Source organism: Aulonocara sp. 'chitande type north' Nkhata Bay, linkage group LG5 (genome assembly GCF_057382095.1).
Source record: "Aulonocara sp. 'chitande type north' Nkhata Bay isolate Kocher_YH1m ecotype deep benthic linkage group LG5, A_spYH_male_GT1.1, whole genome shotgun sequence".
Lineage (NCBI taxonomy): Eukaryota > Metazoa > Chordata > Actinopteri > Cichliformes > Cichlidae > Aulonocara > Aulonocara sp. 'chitande type north' Nkhata Bay.
This window is the reverse complement of record NC_141348.1, coordinates 23550821-23565592: the sequence shown is the minus strand read 5'-3', so window position 1 is coordinate 23565592 and position 14772 is coordinate 23550821. Positions and strand designations below refer to the sequence as shown.

Below are 14772 nucleotides of genomic sequence, written 5' to 3'. Positions count from 1 at the left end.
ATAATAATAATAATAATAATAATAATTTGTGATTTCGCGTAGATCATTGCATTTATGTGTAACACGTTTAGAATTTTTTATTTTATTTTATTTTACTCTATTTTCTGTAAGTCTGCTCGGCGTTTATTATGAGGGGAAACCACTTCCTTTTTCGCCCTATAATGAAATTCTCAGAGCTGAATCGGGGAGCGACCTCTCTCTTTCTCCTGGGCTCGTGTGAGAAAAAGAGCCGTAAATAAAAGGGTGGATAGAATTAATGTCAAGTCCTAAAATGGAAGTGGATGTTCGCTGCCGATAAGGTTTTTATCGCCAGACCAGATCAAAAGGGCTCACACTCAAAGCATGTGTATTTCCACATTATCATGCTGATGAGCTCTAATACTGCTCACTTGTCCCTCTGGTATTCTCTGCTTTCTTTATGCTATGGATGTCCTCTTAATACTGCTTAAAACGAATTTTTTATATATATATATATATATATATATATATATATATATATATATATAGATAGATAGATAGATAGATAGATAGATAGATAGATAGATAGATAGATAGATAGATAGATAGTGCGTTTGCACACAAAAGACAACTTTAATGAGCGTTTGAAAAAAAAAAGAATAAATAATGAGGACATTTACACAGTCAAACTTTTTAATCTAATCGAATCTAATCTTTAATCTGCCCTCTTCCCAATCTTTGCTGTTCGATTGGCGGTTGTTGGCCTGTTCTTCGAAATCACAGCAGGGTCAGGAGGATGTACTTGATGTATTATTAATGCTCCCAAAGTGTAAATATCAGTTGCAGTGTCCTTCCTCGAGTTCATCCGCTGGGACTACAGTACAGTCCGATAAATCTCTCCCTCTCTCTGCTGGTCCCTCAGTCTTGGAAAAAGTTCATGTCCTGCTGAATCTGTTTTTTCTTCACTAAGATGCACTGACGTCAGGAGACGGCGTCAAGCAGGCGGCAGCGTTTGCCGGCCGGGGCTGCACGCGCTCCCTCTCCAATTATTGTCTGTCAATCAAGCAGCGAGGAGGGAGAGAGAGAGAGAGCTTTCAGCTTGCACACAGCAAAACAAACCATTAAACATATTTTAAAAAATAATAATAATAACGTGTAACCACAAATAAAATGACATGCAATACTGACTCCTTCATTTTATAACTGGATACATAAAAAGGTGATTAATAAACATTATCGACGCTGCCAGTATGGCTTCTTCATCGGAACATTAATGTATACATTAAAGAAAATGATCAGCCCACCTTTATTAATTAAACAGCAGCGAGCTCGCTGTATATGGAGCTGTCTCATGTAATAAACCGCCTGCAAAATAAGATGCGGCAACAGACTGACACACTCGAACAAGAAATACTGATTTGTTGAAGCTGATCTCTTAGCCACGGTGGCTGAAATGCATGTAGGCTTGGGGGGAGCTTTATATTTCACACTGATTCTAAATGCACTAAACATTTTAAAAATGTATTTTTGGCGAATTTTAAACAGCGTGGGACCTAAAATTCAATAAAAGTTGCACACGCCTGGCCTCAAGCAGCCAGACAATGTCTGCAGGAATATTACAGAAATGTCTCCGTGATTTTCTGGGCGCAGGCGCTGCCTCTGAGGTTTTGCGGAGGTAGTTTTCAATTGGCTGGGTCCAAGCTTTATTGGAGACTCCGCCTATGAGCTTAACAAGCCAGGCCCCGCGCTGTCAGCCACAGTTATACGTGTTGCTTTAAGTCCCAGTGGACAGAGTTTACTCTGACAAACACAATCGTAAACTGTAGAGGACCTGCAGCAGCAAACGCGGACAGACAGCCGTTTTCCAAAGAGGAATCACCCGACCGGATACTGTAGATAAAATATTGTCAAAGGTAAGATATGTTTACCTTATTGTCGCACAGCAGAATATCAGCCCGTTGATGGGTATAAAGAATGATGTGTTGAATGATGTGTGTTTTGAGGTTTTTTTGGTGTGTTGTTTTTGTTTTTTGCTACCGCTGCATCATTAGTGCACCAGATTCACCCATACGATCTGCATTTAGTGCACCGATGCCTACAAGCCTGCACAATACCTCTGCTTTTTAAATATTAACCTGTGATGTTTACTTGTTGCAGGTTTCCAGTGTCAAACTCGACTGAATGTTCAGGAGAGGAGAGGAGCTGAGTTAGGGAGGGACGAAAGCCAAAGCTCCAGTTCTGTGCTGTGAGTGGACGAGAGTGAAAACCTCGTGAAGGAGAGATATTTCAGGGGTATTCTGTCCCCTTCCTACCTGGATATCGTTTGACTTTGTGAAGGCGCTACAGAGAGTCACAGAGATGGACGTGGCTGCCGATCAGCCCCGTTGGGTGCATCCCCACGCCGTGCTGAACGGACAACACCCAGACTCTCACCATCCCGGCCTGGGGCACAACTACATGGAGCCCACGGCGCAGCTCCTGCCTCCGGATGAGGTGGATGTTTTCTTTAATCACCTGGACTCACAAGGAAACCCATACTACCCCAACCCTGCCAGGGCCAGAGTGTCCTACAGCCAGGCGCACGGTAAGATGGAGTTAACGCAGGCGTGCAACTTCAACGAACACAATAACGAACACAATAAACACAGAAACTCAGGAACAGCTGGCTTATCGGGAGTCTATCAGAAACAGAAGAGAAAACACATTTCTACATGTGCGCTGAGTTGATGTTTGTCACGGCATTAAAAAGGCAGTAGTTAACCTGAAATGTACCTGCAGGTTGTTGTGAAAACGTCTGTTAATTTATTTTCTATTTTATGTTGCCTATAAATAACTCGCAGGCTTATGATTCTTATAAACTGGGGCATTTTACATTGACCCAAATGTTTGTATTTCACAGTCTGGATGGTTTATTTGTTTTTTATTCATTTTATTAGATTAGAAGTTTTTTACAGTGCGGTCCTAACCTGCTTTTACGCACGCATAGTTCAGAGCATACTGTTGTCATTTCTGTTACAAATATATTATGCTACTTTATTAACGTGTTTAACAGGCCTGTGTATCAACAAGTCTTTGCTATTTCTGCCTCTAAACCTGCAGCCGCCACAGTCGGAATCGGCTCCACAATAACAAGTTTGCTTCTGCTTCACAGCTCGTCTGACGGGGACTCAGGTCTGTCGGCCTCATCTCCTTCACAGCCCGGGGATTTCGTGGCTTGACGGAGGGAAACCTGCCCTCTCGGCTCACCACCACAACGCCTGGGCCGTGAGCCCCTTCAGTAAGCCCAGCCTGCACCACCCTGGCTCTGCGTCCCCCGGCGCTCTCTCCGCCGTTTACCCGTGCAGCAGCAGTTCAAACACGGTCTCAGCATCCTCTTTAACGCCGCCGTCCCACTCCGGCACTCATCTGTACACTTTCCCCCCTACGCCACCCAAAGACGTGTCGCCGGATCCAGGGGCTGCATCTCCGTCGTCCACTACCAGAATCGACGAGAAGGAATCTATCAAATACCAAGTGTCTCTGCCAGAGGGCATGAAGATGGAGGGCTCCAGTCCGCTGAGAAGCAGCCTGGCCTCCATGAACGCCCAGACCCCCACCACCCACCACCCCATACCGACGTACGCTCCCTACTCTTTCCCAGCGGCCCACGAGTACGGCAGCAGCCTGTTCCACCCGGGCAGCCTGCTGGGCTCATCCAGTTTCACTACCAAGAACAAAGGCAAGACACGGTCCTGCACCGGTGAGTCCAGCTCACACACATTTAAATACACACATAAAACAAAGTAAATGTGAAAATACAAAGCCAGAACCTGTATGTAAAGTCTGTCTATGGTTTATGTAACGATCTTATTGCAGGACTGCTGTTTAAGCGGTTCAGTTTAATTTTTTTTTACCAGCCTAAACTAAACCTAAAGAATGTTTAACTCTAGGGAAATCACAAACCACCGCGATGTATGCGTTTTTAAAACGATCTGTGGCGCCCTGCTGTTTGGGCTTTTTTACTTAGGAAGCAGAAATCTTGGTTTGCGTAACTCGTTTGGCTTTGGCGATTTTTAACCTCCTTTAAATTCACGCAATTTGTTAATAATAATAAACTGATTTTTCACTCTCGGTAATTATGGCCAGTCAGTAAAAAAATACAAGCCAATTGTTTATTAAACCTAGAGTAGTTTTTAAATGCCACAGTTAGAATCACCACCAACACAATAGCTGCTATTAAATAAAATTAAATAAAAATAATTTTAAATATTTACAGGAGCACCATTTACCAAGAGAATACAACCTTAACTAGACGCCGTTTTAGGACGTTTATTTTCCCAATTCTTTTACTGTCATCCACATTATAAGAGCATAAATCAGTTTAATATATTAAAAAAATGTCTGTTTATGAATTACGTCCTAATTCTGCACTGAGTTCCTCCGCAATTTACACTAAACACAGCCAGTCAGTTGTTATGTGCACGCTGTGCTGATTGCCTCATTAATTTTTCACATTTGTGAAACACAAGTAGAAAAACAACTACTAAATACATTTTTTTATTAGCGTTTTCTCGGAGGGAATGATGTTACAGACCGGAGCATATACACTCCACAGATCTCCAGCACAGAGCCACTTTGATAAATCTCCTTTGTTGAGCGTGACTTTGTAATTGCCTGAGCTGGCCGCGCGAACAGTGAACTGGATCCAGCCCAGAGGTGTGAAAGGATGATCCGCAGGCGCACGGAGCCAAAAACCTCAGTATTTAGGCTAAGAGTCGCTTCTCTGTTACATAAGACATTAATACATTGTCCTGATTGTTATTTGATAACAGATCAGCTTCAAGCCTGATTGTGTTTGACCAACTTGTTACCAGAGACAAAGTCCAGGGAAACCCAAACTATCTTTTTATTAATTATTATTCTTATGACGTATGAAATCCTAACTGGCTACAAGTGTATTTCTTTGACAACAACATACTTATATGGCATTTTTTTAAGTACTTGAAAATAATTAAATGTATTTAATGTAGCGTTACAGGTGTTTTATGTCAAGACTTATTTTAGAAGAAAAATAAGACTTGATGTTGAAGCCTTGGAAATTGAGTATGAAGCAGAGATGAACAATAAAGTCAGCTTTTGGCTCCTTTGTGCATCTGATAGTGTAAATTCTGAAAGAGTCACTTCATTGTCTAGTATAACACATTTAGATATTAATTTCTTCTCTAAATAAACCATCACTTGATACAAAAGCAGATTATTTTACCTTTAATGGGCTTAAAATAAGTTGTTTGTCAGTGTGAATTACAACTGCTGGGAGAGCTGCCACATCAACCTTGCCACCTAAATGAAACATGTCCGCGCACACTTGCACACATCAACACCAAGAATAAATACAGCCCGCAGGCTAAGCTCTAAATTAGGTGGCAGTTTTTACAAATGTCCATGTGTGTTCTCCTTCAGAGGGCCGTGAGTGTGTAAACTGTGGAGCTACCTCTACACCTCTGTGGAGACGTGACAGCACCGGACACTACCTGTGCAACGCCTGTGGGCTGTACCACAAGATGAATGGCCAGAACAGACCACTGATCAAGCCTAAACGCAGGCTGGTGAGTCCATTGCTCTCTTTATATGGAATTGAATGGCTATGCATGCATGTGTGTGTGTTTGTGTGTATGCATTGTGCAGGGTAGTAAATAAAAGAGTGTAAGGTGAAGGGTGAGGGGAATGAGGTACAATTCCAGGAAAGTTATATTTTCCCAATCAGTTTCCAGGAATTGTGTTTCTCACTCACCTCTTGCTCCTTTAGCTCAGACTGTTCGCAGAGTGGATCTCTCTGAATTGTTTTGTTATCATTATTACAGCTACTTCTGATACTGTCATCGATAGCAGGGCCATCATTACTATCCATCAAAACAACTCGGAGCCTCGCTGACACTGTATGGGTCATAATGCTGCTATATGCTGTGCTGATATTTTGACAATTTGTATGGTGACTGGGATTTAGTAAAGATTATGTGTGTGCGTGTGTGTGCATGTGTGTGTGTGTGTGTGTGTGTGTGTGTGTGTGTGTGTAAGTAAACAAAGCAAAACAAAGCTGTTTGTCAGACAAATTGTTTTAAAGGGACAATAAAGAACTGAATCATCAGCAACATATATTTCCTATTATGAACCGCTTCACAGAGAAGTAGGTCAGCGTTCAGCTCCAACTTTATGTCACACCCATCCCACTGATTACTGTGAATTCATCTAGCAATTGTTTAACACAGTTAACACAAGATAAGTCACAGTTATGGTGAAATCTAATTTTAAGGAAAGAAGCAACAAGAATGCTACTTTCCAGCTTTTTGTATTTTTTTCAGCGTCAGCTTTTGGCTGCAGAGTATTAAAATGAAATAATAATAAATAAATAATTATATCTTTGTACCTGAAATGCATTCGTGGAACCACCTGCAGCTGCTCAGCTGCTGTGTTTACAGTTTGTCAGCTGCAGTAGGAGGCAGCTGTGTAGCTGTGTGGGCCACCACACTTTACACCAGGATTTGTGGAGAGCGCTTTAAAAAGCTCGGACCAAAGGCACAGCGGATCAATACATTAGGAGCCCCCGAGGGAACTGATAGTTAAACATGTCAAAGTGTAATTTATTCTAATGAGAATAGCGTTCTGTAGAAGTAATATTTAAATCCCACTGGCTACGGGAGGGACGACGAAATACAAGCATCGCAAAACACCTTGGCACCGAAGGAAAGATGGTAAAGAAGATGAGGAAAGGCTAATAATTAAGACCAAGCACAAAACAAGAGAAGGTCTTGTCTTAATAATCTTGTAAATATAAACGTGAATCGGCCAGAGAAAAACCTGCATTGATCAGACGGGCTGACGCGCGCTGAAGGCTGTCACTTCCCGAATTAAATCCTTTCAGCAGAGATGGATAATAGCAAAGGATTCATTCTCTGCTTTATCTAAAAATAATAATATTTAAAAAAAATCCCGAAGCCATTAAGTGCAGAATAAATGCATATACGATCATATATCACGCATGCTTTCCGTATACGTCGGCCCGGGCTCGCAGAGCTCCGAATGCGTCTTGTATTCAGAAGCCTTCCAGTTGTTTCCTATCCGGATATCTGACCGGTCCAGATAAAGCGGCGGGCCAGTGCCAGCTTCCTCCTGCGGCCTCCTAACTAGCTAGCAAGCTTAGACCTCACTTTCTAGTGGTCAGGTTTTCCGTCCACAACACAGAAAGGAAAGCAAATACATTTCATTAAAAAAAAAATTAAACAAAAGGAGAAGGGGCAAAGCTTAACTGTTGATGTGTGCCACAGTGCACCCCGGGTACGCTTACTTTCACTCTGTTCACAGAAAAAAAAAGAAAAAGAAAAAAGCTGGAAAAATGCTTGAACGACGTGTCGACGTCACACTTAATTTTTAGTGAAGTACCAATAACTGGAACATTTAGAGTCATGATGGTGTTCAGTGAAAAAAGGATTCACCTAAAAGCATGACGCAATCAGGTGTGACGTATGACCCCAGATTCATTTGGCTTTTTAATTAATTAATTTATCTTTTTAAAAACGGGGCATAAACATAATTTGAAGTCACTGATGTTACCACAATACTCTATCAAAATCTATTTCCCACATGACATCATAATAATACATTTTATATCAACTGTGAATACACTGAGGAGCTAGCTAACATCAGTTAAACAGAGCTGCCACTATTAGTCACCAAAACATTTGTTTTCTTATAATAACAATTAGTGATCAATCATAATTTTATTAGTAAAGGTCACAAAGAGCCACTGATTTTAAGCCCGGTCACTGCCAGCTTGTGTTTTTCTTATTCTTCCATGTTAGCGAATGTCATCATTAAATGTCACTGGACTGAAAACAAAGCATTTGAAAATGTCACACATGCTCATGGGAACACAACATGAGCATTCTCCACAATTTGATTATTATTATTTTTTCTTATGGTCCAATAAAAACAAATTTTGTGAGTCAACAGTTGCGACCTTAATGTCACAAAACAGTATAAATCACTGGATTAGAAAGTTAAGTCTATTCTAGATTTCTGCATACATGCCTTATTTTCCTGTGCTCTAATCAGAGCTTGATATTTATTCTTCCAGTCTGCAGCCAGACGAGCAGGCACCTGTTGTGCTAACTGTCAGACGACCACCACCACACTCTGGAGGCGTAATGCGAATGGGGACCCGGTGTGCAACGCCTGCGGCCTCTACTATAAACTGCACAATGTAAGTTTTTATCCTCGATCCCCAGTTTGGGGTCCAGTAGACGGGAAGTGAGCGGGCAGTTTACCCTGATTGCTAAGTGATAGGAGAGGCAGAAAAGAGAGGGAGAGGACAGAGAAGAAAGGGGGAGAGAGAGAGACAAAGGGTTGTTTTACTCTCAGACACTGTTGCATTCGTTGGTGTTTTCTTTCTTTGTGCTTTATTGTTTCCATGGTAGGCGTAATCCCCTTGAGAGTCACAATGGTGGGACTGTTATATAGTGGGACTGCCACCAGCCCAGCCTCCATATGAATAGCATTAAAGCTCAAGGTATAAAAAAAGGACTCTGTGGTTGTGGATGTGCATATTTCTCTTTTAAAAACTGACAGTATTTATAACTTGTAGTTAGTGAATTGCACTGAGTGGTGCTGCTACTTGATGCCATGCATGTGCATTACAGTTTATTGTAGTTAATCCACCATGCATGATTCATGATGCTGTTGCTGTGACCAGTCCCTGGAGTGCATTGTGTATTAATTAGCAGCTGAAAACTGTCCTCAACAGCTGGACAATTTAGTCCTCTTTGATTTGACATATATTGATTTATATTTTGATGAAAAATTATAGTCCAGTAAATACAAAACTAGCTTTACAAGGTTTACACTGCAGTGGGAACCAACGGCTACAGACAGGACAAGCAAGAAGGAATGGATTAATGCATAATTGATTTTTGACTTTTGAAATATATTTTGCTATTTTCACAAACATTTAATACTTCTAGGTGTGAGCTCCAGCACCTAACTTTAACCTCATTATTCACCTCTTCACCAAACTTTCTCTGTGCAGGTGAACCGGCCTCTGACCATGAAGAAGGAAGGAATACAGACACGCAACCGCAAAATGTCCAACAAGTCCAAAAAGAGCAAGCGGCCCAGCGACAGCTACGAGGAGTTTTCAAAAAGCTTGCACGACAAGAGCGCTCACTTCAGCGCCGCCTCTCTCGGTCACATGACCATGGGCCACTTGCCACCTTTTAGCCACACTGGACACATGCTGCCTACGCCCACCCCGATACACTCGTCATTCAGCCACCCATACCACTCCAACATGGTAACGGCGATGGGGTGAGAGGGGGAGGTGGTGTAGAGTTGCCTACAAGAATCTGAGATGGTTACATGAAGTGGGATGAGGGTCTAAACTAGAGGACTGTGTGTACAGTGTTACAGGCACCCGGTTTGTGTGTCTTCATCTCGACTGATGATGCCAGTGGTGGGTCGGAGAAAAGATGTGCGATGAGGGTCAAGGACCTTTTACTGCTTATCTATAGGTACCAATTTTGATGGAAAACGAATCTGCTTCCTCTCAGTCAGGCACAGACATGTAAACACAAAAATGTCATTGCACCTCAAACCTGTGCTCCCGCTGACGGCCTGAGTGCAGTTTAACGTGTGCGGAACAGGTTCGTAGTTACTGTGAATATTGTAAATATGTGCAACTAAAAGGGGGGTGCCCCAGAAAGAGAGATCCCCTTCGCAACTTTAAAAGAATATATGCTGGATTTTTTTCTCATGGACGATTTTATGGGAATTTTCACAAAAGAAACAAGCAAACAGAAAAAGTTTATGAATTCTAATTTGACACTGTTTATTATAATTATTGTTATTATAAGTAATATTGTTATTCAGATAATTTATTTTCTTTCTTTCTTTTGGACTATATTACCTGAATCATAATACGGATACTGTTATCCCAGTTATAAATATATTTTTAGCTGAAGCGCTTTGTCTGAGCAGGTCAACATTTATACTCTTAAGAAATAAAAAAATCATGGTCATTATCTGTTTTTTTTCTTTGTCAGTCAATATCAAACATAAAAGTCTCTGAGAGGGCAATACATACGAAAAATTCACATAAATAAGCTTTCGCCTCATGAAAGTTCCATCAGTCCAAATCACAGGTACAGACATGTGTACATCAGGTGATCTGCATCCTTTCTGTGTTCTTGTTCCTCAGTGGAGCATGAGATTTTACCTTCATAAGGTCCTCCAACACTGATGTTGATGTTTCAGTGTTTAGAATAACCTGTATCATATTCATCTTACACCACCCAGAGTAAGACAGCACAAAATCGGGTGGTCGTTGCATACTGTTAGCGATAAAAAAAAAAAAAAAAAAAAAAAATATATATATATATATATATATATATATATATATATATATATATAAAACTAGGAGTTGTGACTAAAGACACACATGATATTAATTTATAAACTTATTCTTAAATAAAAAATAAATCCACAAATCCTTTTATACCAAAGAAGTTGTTTCATCCCATTCCTCTTTGCTGGAAGGTGTGTTTTATTGTCTTTATTGTTTATGTTTCTTCTCAGTGTGCTCATATGTCACAAATACAATACTCAATTAGATTTAAAGATATCCTTGTAACTAGGGATGGGTATCATTTAGGTTTTATCCGATACCAGTACCAAACCGGTACTTTTGAAACGATGCCGGTGCTCAAATGGTGCTCAAACCGGTGCTTAAAGAATGGAGAACACAAAATTGGTCCAAAAACCTCTCATGTTCAGCTGTTTTTTGTAAAAAGATAACAATGTTAGCCTTTTCTGCAGCTATAGGGCATATATGGCATCACTCTTGGCTGGAAGCAGTGCTTAAACAAAGGAAAAAACACAAACTTTGTCCAAAAACCTCTCATGTTTAACAGTTTCCCACTTTTTCTTTGGTCATTTTAGCCTTTTTGGCCAGGGTGAAGGGAGTATCTGCCATCAAACAAGAAGACAGCCATGTAACTACGACGGTGTTTGCTAGTTCACCTTACGTGCATTAATGTAATAACGTGGTTAACCTACTCAATGTAAATTACACACGAACAACATTAAGCTACTCACGCAGAGAAGAACGGCTGCTGCTGCATCATCATCTTCATCATTTCTGCTACACTGGCAGGGCTAGGGGCCAGGACTCTACTCTTCGGGTTTTGGGGGGATGTTGCTAACTCCAGGTCCGATAACAGGCACTACACTCGCAGTAGATGTGCTCGGTGTGAGGTCTCGCAGCAAGCTATCAAATACGGCGCATTTCTCAGCTTTTAACAAAATGCTATATGTCGCCAGGTGTTTCATCATATTTTAGGTGTTACCTCCTTTGCACAGTATCACCTTAAAGCACTTGTTGCAGGCTGCTGAGTTTGCATCTTTTGCTGTGAAGTACAGCCAGACTTTGACCGCTTCGCCTTGGGCGTTTTTAATCTCTGGCTCTGCTCTAAAAGAACGTACGTACCTGGGCCCGCCTACTACGCTTGCAAAGGTAAAATGATTGGCTAGAATCCAAAGTGTGTGACATCTCAGGAAAAAAAAGCACCGAAATAAAGCACCGAAATAAAGCACCGAAATAAAGCATCGAAATGTGCGCTGCTTTACGGTCTGGTTTCTACCGTTTATGTCAGAACCGGTGCCATAATGGCACCGCACACCGGTACCCATCCCTACTTGTAACTGAACAAGAGAAATTACTCCAAATAAGGAAAAAAAAAGCAATCAAACTGCATTGTGATGTTAGTACATCTACATCAATATATTAGTTTCTCTTATTTGCTTTTCAGTATTGGCAGAGGAATTCAGTTAGAGCATCTTCTGTTTTAATGAGAGTATCAGTATTGTTTTATTCATTCTTCCCTCCTCGAATTCTGCCTACACCTGATGTGAACCGGTCCTTTCACAATGGTGTTCTAGCTGTGAGCAATGATATGTTGCCAATTCCAGGTACTAAACCCAAGCAGTCCCAAGCATGCTCAACCCCAAAAAATCCACAACCAAATGCTCCTTCCCTGTGAAAAATCTCTGATAAAACCACCAAACACCAACTGTACATTCATCAATTTTAATAATGATTTCAGTTGCCATAGGGCACAGGCAGGGTACACTGTGAACAGGTCACCAGTCAATCACAGGTGGGCTCACACATAGAGACAGACGTCATTCTCTCATCATTGCACCTGCTGCCAATTTAGAATAATCAATAAACCAATTAACCTGGCATATAACATCAGCCTGTTGGAGAAAGCCGGAGTGCTAGCAAACAGAGAATATACACATTCCACATACATGTAGTCTCAGCCATCCAGTGGATTCAAACCCAGGTCCTCCACCCTACACTAATTGCTCAGCACCAAATGGCAGTGTGTGAATAATTTCAGCATGGCAGACACTAAAAAGGAAGGGGAAACCAAATTATTCAGCTGGCTCCAAATGTTTGTTTGTGCATGCTGTTATCTTGCTAACGTATTTAAATATTAATAATAGTTTAAACTTGGTTATAATGTGCTGCTGTAGTGGTTACAGATTGTTTTGACTGCTCTCGGGAGAGTAAAACCAAAAATAAAAAACCCACTGTCTGACCTGGACATGCAGCATGTCATGGTGTAACCAACCCACCCACTGACCTCTTTGACGCTCTCCATCTTTACAAGCTGGCATTTGCAGTAAAATGCAATGGTACAGTTTCACTGTGCTTGAGTTACCCCTCTAGCCTTTGTTGTCATGAAGCAGCACTTTCTAATAAACAGGTTACTTTACTTGGCAGTGGAGATTAGTGCTGTTGACAGAAATGGAGCTGGCTGAGCCATATGTTCCCATCGTTACTTAACCAGTTGCATCTGCTCATTCGATAACACTCTTACGAAATACACTCTTGACAGACTGTTGCTAATATAGCAGTGATGTAAGACGAATACAATTTACATATTTTTCAAATAATTGTTTTTTTTAATCAAAAATGTTTATCTTTTAAAGCTGTTACTGGGTTTTAGTTGCACACAGACATTATAGAAACCAATCCAAATAACCTGAGATCTGCTTTAGATGACTAAGCCACAAATACAGCTTAAAAAATTACATAATTGAGTCACAATTTAGATGCACAAGGAGTTTAGAATCATTTCATATTTTGGTGATATTTCACAGGGCTGTCCTCTGTTTTGTTTCACAGTGAACAGAAGTAATACTTTACAGTTAAAGAAACACTTTATTGTGTGTTTGTGCAGCCACACGAGCTAACTCGAAACCTTAACACCCAACAGTAACTGCAGTGTTTGGTATCTAGAGCTGATTTTAATTTCTGAAGCTTTTGCCTACCAATTTTAAAATCGCACAAAACAAGGATAAAATGCATGGATTTTTAAAAAGCATGGAATTAGTGTGAAAACAATCAGTAAGAATGTAAACAAGCATAAACATACTCCGTGTCGGAATGTCTCCGTCTCTAATCTCTGATGCATATCAGAGTTATGAAGCGTCTGTGAGTGCAGGAGTTCCTAAGAAAACTGAAGGGTGTCCTCGCCTGAGGCAGCGAGCCCAGAGACGTACAGCTACGGGTCAACCTAAGTGCAGCCTACGGCTTCATCTCAAGACTTTCACGACCTCTCACCTTGGAAGCACTTTCTCTGTTATTCTTCCAAGGCCTCCCACAGACTTGTTCACAGACCCTTTTAAAAGGCCACGTCCGCCCCAAAAATATGACAAAGCAAAAACACGAGACTTGCTATAAATAGGAGATAAAAAGCAGCCAAGTAATGAGAGTGATTTTGCAGAGTTGAACCTCTCTGGGGAGGGTTTAGGACTGGGTGGGCATCCTAAATCTCCTCACAAGTGAGATTTATAACTCCCACCTGTATTGCAACAACTCCATTTGTTTTTCTACTAGATTCAATTACTGGAATCAAAAACAAGGACAGAAGTGACTTCAGAGGAGTCTTAGCAGACCGATGTGATAAAGGAGATGAAAGGTAAAAGGACCAGTGTTTAACCCAACGCAGAAAACTAATAATGATGAAGGGAGGGGGTGTCAGTGAGCAGTGGAAGAAAACAACTCACCCAGATTAGGTCTGGATCCTTAAGTGCTGAACTATGGTTGTGTTTATTGAGGAGCAGCTGCTGAATTGAAAGCAGGCAAGCAGTGAGAATATGATTACACGCAAATTAAGAAATTATATTTTAAAAGTTTTCTAGGATTTCCTGGATAGTCTCAGCTTTAGAAAGTTGATTATATTGTAAGTAAGTATGTAAAATGTATTTATATAGCACTTTTCACAGATAAAATCACAGAGTACTTTATAATGAAACCAGAAATTAAAAAAAAAATTTAAAAGTAAAATATTGCTGAGATTACTTTTATAGCTTTTAAATCAAAGCAGACTTTTTGAAGGATTATGTGTCTTTATTTCTGTAGCCCAAGTTTTATTTTAGTCCACAACTTATGCATATTGGCATCCAGAAAGTATGTTAGTAATATAATATAGTCCCTGGTTCAATCCTGGGTTTCGGCAATAGGGCGGATGATTTTTGGGGCAGGGATATCTCAGTAGGTAGAGTGGTGGCCCCATGATCGGAAGGTCAGGGGTTCAAAACCCCTGAACAAGCTACCATCCCTACACGCTGCTCCCTGGCCGCTTGATTGGTGGCTGCCCACTGCTTCACTGAGTGAATGGGTTAAATGCAGAGAGGAATTTCCCCACGAGATCAATAAAGTACATGTTTTTAAAAAAAACATAAGTGCTGGTTGGAGACGACAGACAGTTCATATGG

At 40.9% G+C, this 14772-nt stretch overlaps 1 protein-coding gene across 1 annotated transcript; it reads left to right on the top strand.

Annotated features, from left to right (window-relative positions):
• Positions 1–1751: 1751 nt before the first annotated feature.
• gata2b (GATA binding protein 2b) lies at positions 1752–10297 on the top strand. Its single transcript, XM_086292294.1, has 6 exons — positions 1752–1871; positions 2116–2542; positions 3110–3697; positions 5398–5543; positions 8069–8194; positions 9017–10297. Exons 2-6 carry the CDS (start codon positions 2317–2319, stop codon positions 9296–9298), a joined length of 1368 nt encoding a protein of 455 aa, XP_086148420.1. The 5' UTR covers positions 1752–1871; positions 2116–2316; the 3' UTR covers positions 9299–10297.
• The last annotated feature ends 4475 nt before the right edge of the window (positions 10298–14772 follow it).

What these genes read in the sequence shown, in the direction of transcription:
- gata2b (XM_086292294.1), top strand. Translation starts at nt 2,317, where the DNA reads ATGGACGTGGCTGCCGATCAGCCCCGTTGGGTGCATCCCCACGCCGTG. An exon ending in GTCCTACAGCCAGGCGCACG is followed by an intron (nt 2,543 to 3,109) that starts GTAAGATGGAGT and finishes TCTGCTTCACAG; the next exon opens with CTCGTCTGACGGGGACTCAG. An exon ending in TCAAGCCTAAACGCAGGCTG is followed by an intron (nt 5,544 to 8,068) that starts GTGAGTCCATTG and finishes TTATTCTTCCAG; the next exon opens with TCTGCAGCCAGACGAGCAGG.